General features: G+C 32.6%; 1 protein-coding gene across 1 annotated transcript; it reads right to left on the bottom strand.

The window, feature by feature from the left end:
* Window positions 1–4707: 4707 nt before the first annotated feature.
* LOC123271307 (heat shock protein 68-like) lies at window positions 4708–6814 on the bottom strand. Its single transcript, XM_044737595.1, has one exon. It carries the CDS (start codon window positions 6718–6720, stop codon window positions 4783–4785), a length of 1938 nt encoding a protein of 645 aa, XP_044593530.1. The 5' UTR covers window positions 6721–6814; the 3' UTR covers window positions 4708–4782.
* Window positions 6815–6978: the final 164 nt, after the last annotated feature.

Below are 6978 nucleotides of genomic sequence, written 5' to 3'. Positions count from 1 at the left end.
AATATTTTTTTTACTTGAAAAAAAAAAAAGTACCCAAGCACACTAAGCTGTAAATAATTAATTATTTAAATTAATTAGAGGTTAGGAAATACATTCAATGGAAATAAATATCACAGTTTAAAGTTGAAAATTTTTTTTTTATTAATAAATAAAAACGAAATAATTTAAAATTAATAAATAATTAACACAAAATAACATGAATAGTCATTCTATTAATCTGAAAATTAAAAATAAATAAAAATCTGAAAAATTAAATGAAAAGTTAGCTGCTGTTGACAGCTGTCAGACAGAATAAGCCCTAATTTTGTACATAAGCTATCAATAATTTTTTGGCTTTTCGTAATACGAGGTTTTCCACCTACATCTTCACACTTGAAAAAGTACTTGCTAATCCATTTTTAATTCATTCACTGAATTACGGAGACGCAAAGCCTGCTTGCAAGGTTTACACCACAACTCATTATCTAATAATTTTAAGTCTACTAATCGTCGTCCACTTAGTTCTGTAACAAAAATAAAATTTATTATAAATTTTCAACTTGAATTTAATAATACAATTTATTGAATATATTTTTCTAGAAGAATAAAATGTGTCATTTAATTTCTTTAGTTGTCATAATAAAGATACACACTGGTATAAATATAACCTCAAATTAATAGTACATTCATAATTACCAATAAAGTTTGTATTTTCGGCATTTTCCTTATTTTTTTTTCGAGCTTTATTGCTCGCAATCACATTTTTTTTCCACTGAGCTATATTTTTTTTAGTTAATTTTCCTTTGTAACGACAACGCATTTTGGTTAACTCACACACTCATGCACGTCCCTGTATAGTGGGTATAATCAAACGCGCTGTTGCCAAGCCTGTTTATTTACTCCGGCAAGTAATAAATACCAAAGTCATTTTATTACTTTGTTTTATTAAATAAGTAAAAATCATCAATTATTAAATTGTTCAAATTATTTTAAATTAAAATAAAGAATTTTGACGAGAATTGGGAAGATTAAAATTAAAAAAAAATTTTAACATTATTTTGACTCATTAGTTACGCTCGTACTTCCTTAAATGACCTGTTTTGAATCTTGTTTTATAAATAAACTATCAACCCTAGGTCTCTGAAATTTTAACACAATACGTATTAAATATATTTCTATCGATCCTAAAAATTTTTAATTCATCTCATTATTATGACTTAACTCCCATACCTCCTTAAGTTAAAGTTAGCTGTCACTTGACAATTTTTAAATTTTATTTAACAAACAAATTTTTACAAAAAACTATATTTAAAAAATTACATTTCTAATTTTTTTAAATTTCTACTTTTCAATTTTTTTTTTTTACTCTAATTGAATTGTTACAAAAATTATTTAAATTATCAAATATCTGCTAATTTTTAGAATTGTTTAACAAATAAATTATGGCAAAGAAAATGAGAACAAAAAATTGATATGTAAAAATTTTAAAAAATTATAAATGCAATTTTTTTTTAATAATTTTTCGGAGCAAATTTATTTGTTAAAAAAAAATGACATAGTTATCAAGTGACAGCTGACTTTAATATCATCTAATTTAATTTTTATACAATTTTTTGTTAATGATTTCATCTATATAATTTAATTTTCTTAAAAATAAGAAATTAGCGGAAAACTACTAGTAGTAACTCGTCAAAAGATATTATTGTTAATTACTTTCAAAAAATTTTCTGGTAAGTTCATTCTTTCATAAGTTATTCAAGGTCAAAATTAAATTTGTAAGAAATGATGACAATAAAATAAGTTGACATTTAAAAATTTTTAGAATTTTTTTTTATTAACAAAATCATTACAAAAAATTTTTTTTTTAATTTCATTTGTGAAAAATTTGAAAAACTGTAAGTGCAATTAAAAAAAAATTTTTTTAGTTCTAATTTTATAAATTAAACAAAATGAAAAAATAAAAAATGTCGGCTAACTTTATTATTGTAAGAAATGTTGAAAAAAATTAATGACACTGAAGTTGACAGACTTTAAAAATTTTTTTAGAATTTTATGGCAATTAAATTATTATAAAAAAAATTTAATTAAAAAATTCCACACGTGAAAATTAATAAAAATTACAAGTGAAAATTTAGAAGCATTTTTTTATTATAATTGGTTTGTTACAATAATTTTTAAAATTGACAGCTGACAGCTAACTTCAGTTTCATAACAATTAATACTTATACAATTTTTACATCTAGAAAAAATTGTTTAAAGCAAAGTTATATGGTGAAATTGCTATTTTGTTATGGAGATAATTTCAGAATCGTAGAAAAATTCAAAGAAAGATTATTTTTGGAGTAAAATTTCCGAATAATTCGTAAAAAAATCTTAAAGAAATCGTAAAGAGATCAATGAAATTTTATTTTTAGCATTTTGAAATAAAAAAGACTAAAAAAATATTATTACAGATGGATAATTTCTATAGCAAATCAATTATTAAAAATGTATACTTATATTTTTTAAATTCTACATGTGGATTTTTTTACTTAATTCTTTTTCGCAATTAAGTTAGTATAAAAAATCAATGTTTACTGAAACATTATTAAGGATCTTTCTTGAAAAACATTATTTTTTGTTATTAAATATTGATTTTTCTGAAGAGAATAGAAATATTTATTTGCTACTTAATTAAAAAAATTAGATAATAAAAATAAATAATTTTTTTTAATGAAAATTAAATATTAGTCAACATCTGAGTGTTTGTAATTTTTTTAATTACAAAAAACCGGAAAACAGTTGACCCTAAAGGCCATCCCTGCAACTTCCCGCCAATTACATACCTAAACGCTTGAAATTGCACTTATGACGTTTCTGAGATCTTCAAGCTCAAAAATACAATTTATGTGTTATTTTGAGCTCTCCGAGCTCAAAGAAATAGCTTTTGTATGCTTTTGAGATCTTCGAGCTCAAAAGGCTGATAGAAGTAATAAAACAGTATTTTTTTAATTCTCAAACTGCAATAATTTCTAAATGAATGAATCGATTTTCACGCGGTTGGCAGTATTCCACGCACTTTTTCAGAATCTATGATAAACTTTTGAACACAAACTGATCGAACCAAGCATCTTAGAGAAATTTGAAAAATTCAGTTTTTCCGAATTTTTTCGACAACGATAAGTCACGAACCAATTAACCAATTTCCTTGTTCTTGGTGGCGATCGACGTGATTTTTTAGGATCTAATAATTCTTTTATTTCGTCAAAAATGATCCAAAAAGAAATCTCGATGTTATGTGAAAAAAACACTTTTTTCAAAATTTTTCGTTTTCGATATCTCTCGAACGAATCAACCGATTTTGATGACACTGGTGGCAATCGACGTGGTTTTTTAAGTCTAAGAGCTGATTAGTTTTTAGAATTGATCGGTGAAGCCGTTTAGAAGTTATTCAAAAAAAACAATTTTTTGAAAATTTTATTTTTGAGATTTCTCAAAATCTAGCGAACCGAATCGATTCAAATTTTCATGAAATTTAATGGCAATGATACTCTTTGGATCGCCACCTATTTCGATCCGATCGGCCAAGCCATTCAAAAGTTATAAGAGGTTTACACACACACACACACACACATACATACAGCCGCACGGACACCATCGCGGAAATAGTTAGGGCAGCTTCCTGTGACCTTAAACGTCGAGATCTGATGAAATCTCGATTTTTGCAAAACGGGGTAAAACCGACAACTTCCCGATTTTCGAAAATTTTCAATTTTCTTTGCGGGAAGTTAAAAATTATTATGGTAAAAAAAAATTCCATTTGCAAAGAATTTGAAAAACTATACGTGTACCTAATTGTTTCTTGAATATTTTTGAACTTGTAATTTAATTGTTAAAAAAAAAAAAAAAAAAAAATTGCTGAACGTCGACTTATTTTAGTATCATTTTTTTTGTACCGGCCGTCAATGGGATATGATATAAGAATAATTGTATACTTACTGTAGTGTATTTTATTAATTACTTATAAAAGTAAATTTAATAACTGTTGTCGATATATTTATGAATAGAAATGAAATTTAATATGTTAAAAATATTAAATAAAAAATTTCATACTTACTGTTGATTATTTTTATTAATAACTAAGGTAAAAGCCCCAATAGATGATCATGTACCAGTATATGATCACTCCATGTATTTGTATACCTATATTTGTGAGTGATCATATACTGGCACGTGATCATCTATTGGGGCTTTTACCTTAATAGTAATAAAATTAAAAACTACTGCTAAATTAATGATAATTTCTGATTAAGCTATGGAATAGCAAGGATGGGAAATTATTTGAAATAATTACTCAGTAATTTAAAAAAAATAAATTAATTTATTTTTATTTTCTTGTTACATGAATCAATGATGGTCTTTGATTCTTTTATTCACAACGTACGTTATATTTTAGAAAAAGAAAAAAAAACTTACAAATAAAGATATTAAAAAATAAAAGTAGGGTGAATATGATAACGAGTGAATAATTTAATAAAGTGATAATTGAAATAATCTGTACTCACGGATAAATTTGCCAGAAGACTATTAAAGTCAAAAAATTATTACAGAAACCTGCAATAAATCTTTGACAGAAAACAGCAATCAAACAAATTTACCAATGAATCAAGTAAGATACCCATTCACTTGCTGTCATATTCATCCTAGCACCAGTCTTGGGAGTTTCAATATCACTTTGTTTTTTGTTTATTTACATTTGTTTGTTTTGGCTTGGTTTTTTTTTTTTTTTTTTATTGTTCAGGAATGTAGAGATCACGATGTTGTTTAGTCAACTTCTTCAACCGTTGGCCCGGAGTAGTTGTTGTTATTGTTTCCCTGGGCGTACTGTGCTCCACAGTTCTGGAAATCTGCAGGGTTGGCGCCTCCACCACCTTGATGGAGTTTGGTCATGATTGGAGAGCATTGCTTTTGAAGCTCGTCTAATTTGTGTTTGTACTCTTCCTGGTCGGCTAAGGTGTTGTTGTCTAGCCACTGAATGGCTTCATCGCAAAGCTGAGTGACCTGGTCTTTGTCAGACTGGCTCAAACGTGATCCGTTGTCCTGGACAGCTTGCTTGACCGAGAAGACGTAGCTCTCAAGTTGGTTACGAGCTACTACTTTGTCCCGCTGTTGTTGATCTTGTTCGCGGTACCGTTCAGCATCAGAAAGCATGCGATCGATTTCCTCCTTGGAGAGACGTCCCTTGTCGTTGGTGATTCGAACGTCACTGCTACGACCACTGGCGGTATCCTTAGCGGTAACGTGCAAAATTCCGTTGGCGTCCATGTCGAAGGTGACATCGATCTTTGGCACACCACGTGGAGCAGGTGCTATTCCACTGAGCTCGAATTTGCCGAGCAGATTGTTGTCCTTGGTCATTGCTCGTTCACCCTCGTAGACTTGGATAGAAACGCCTGGCTGGTTGTCAGCGTACGTGGTGAATGTCTGGGACTGTTTGCAGGGAATACGGGCATTGCGCTCGATAATGTTGGTCATCATTCCACCTGCAGTTTCAATACCCAGAGATAAGGGAGCAACGTCCACAAGAAGAACATCCTGGAGGGCGGAGTTTTTGTCGCCCTCTCCGGTTAAGATGGCTGCTTGCACGGCTGCACCATAAGCCACGGCCTCGTCGGGGTTGATGGACAAGTTGAGTGCTTTTCCACAGAAGAAGTTCTGGAGCATCGACTGGATCTTGGGGATGCGAGTAGAACCTCCCACGAGGACGACGTCATGGATGGATCTTTTGTCGAGCTTGGCGTCAGCCAGTGCTTTTTCCACAGGCTCCAGAGTCGACCGGAAGAGATCAGCACAGAGTTCTTCGAAACGTGCTCTCGAGACTTTGGTGTAAAAGTCGATACCCTCGAAGAGAGCATCGATCTCGATGTTGGCTTCGGTACTGGATGACAGAGTACGTTTGGCACGTTCAGCAGCTGTTCTCAATCTTCGAAGAGCTCTGGGGTTGGTCTTGAGATTCTTCCTGTATTTCCGTTCGAACTCCTTGCAAAGATGGTCAACTAATCTCGAGTCGAAGTCCTCTCCTCCAAGATGTGTGTCACCGGCAGTTGATTTGACCTCGAAGAGTGATCCCTCATCGATTGACAGGATGGAAACGTCAAAGGTACCACCACCGAGATCAAATATTAGCACATTCTTCTCACCTTTCAGGTTTTTGTCTAGCCCGTAGGCTAGAGCAGCAGCGGTGGGTTCGTTGATGATTCTGAGGACGTTCAATCCAGCAATCGCACCCGCGTCTTTGGTGGCCTGACGCTGCGAATCGTTGAAGTATGCTGGCACTGTGATAACCGCGTCTCTCACTTTTTGTCCCAGGTAAGCCTCGGCGGTTTCCTTCATCTTGGTGAGGACCATCGAACTGATTTCCTCCGGGTTGAACCTCTTGACTTCTCCTTTGAACTCCACCTGGATCTTTGGCTTACCACCCTCGCTGATGACCTTGAAAGGCCAGTGCTTCATATCACTTTGGACTTTGGGATCGTCGAACTTTCTGCCGATGAGCCGTTTGGCGTCGAAGACGGTGTTGGATGGATTCATCGCCACCTGGTTCTTAGCTGCGTCTCCAATGAGTCGCTCGGTGTCCGTGAAGGCAACATAGCTGGGTGTTGTTCTGTTACCTTGGTCGTTGGCGATGATTTCGACTTTCCCTTGTTGCCACACTCCCACACAGGAGTATGTTGTTCCAAGATCAATACCAATGGCAGGCATTGTGTTTAACTTAACTTTTAACTCCTCACTTAACGTCTTATTAGTTTGCTTTATTTTTGTGTACTGGTACCGGCTGCAGTCAGCGCGACTGCTTATATACTCTCGTCCCCAGTCGCCGGAGTGGGGCATGAATATTCTCGACGCATCGCGCACATTCACGTTCTATCTATGTAATCCAAATAATTTTATTTGTCAATTTGATTTGTTTGTGTTATTTTATCATAATCAATACGAAACAAAAGTTTACTCAGCTGATTA

Source organism: Cotesia glomerata, linkage group LG9, assembly GCF_020080835.1.
Source record: "Cotesia glomerata isolate CgM1 linkage group LG9, MPM_Cglom_v2.3, whole genome shotgun sequence".
Taxonomy (NCBI): Eukaryota; Metazoa; Arthropoda; class Insecta; order Hymenoptera; family Braconidae; genus Cotesia; species Cotesia glomerata.
The sequence above is the reverse complement of the archived record's forward strand: the minus strand, read 5'-3'. Positions and strand labels throughout refer to the sequence as shown.

Coding starts and splice junctions, on each gene's coding strand:
- LOC123271307 (XM_044737595.1), bottom strand. CDS start 6,720: ATGCCTGCCATTGGTATTGATCTTGGAACAACATACTCCTGTGTGGGA.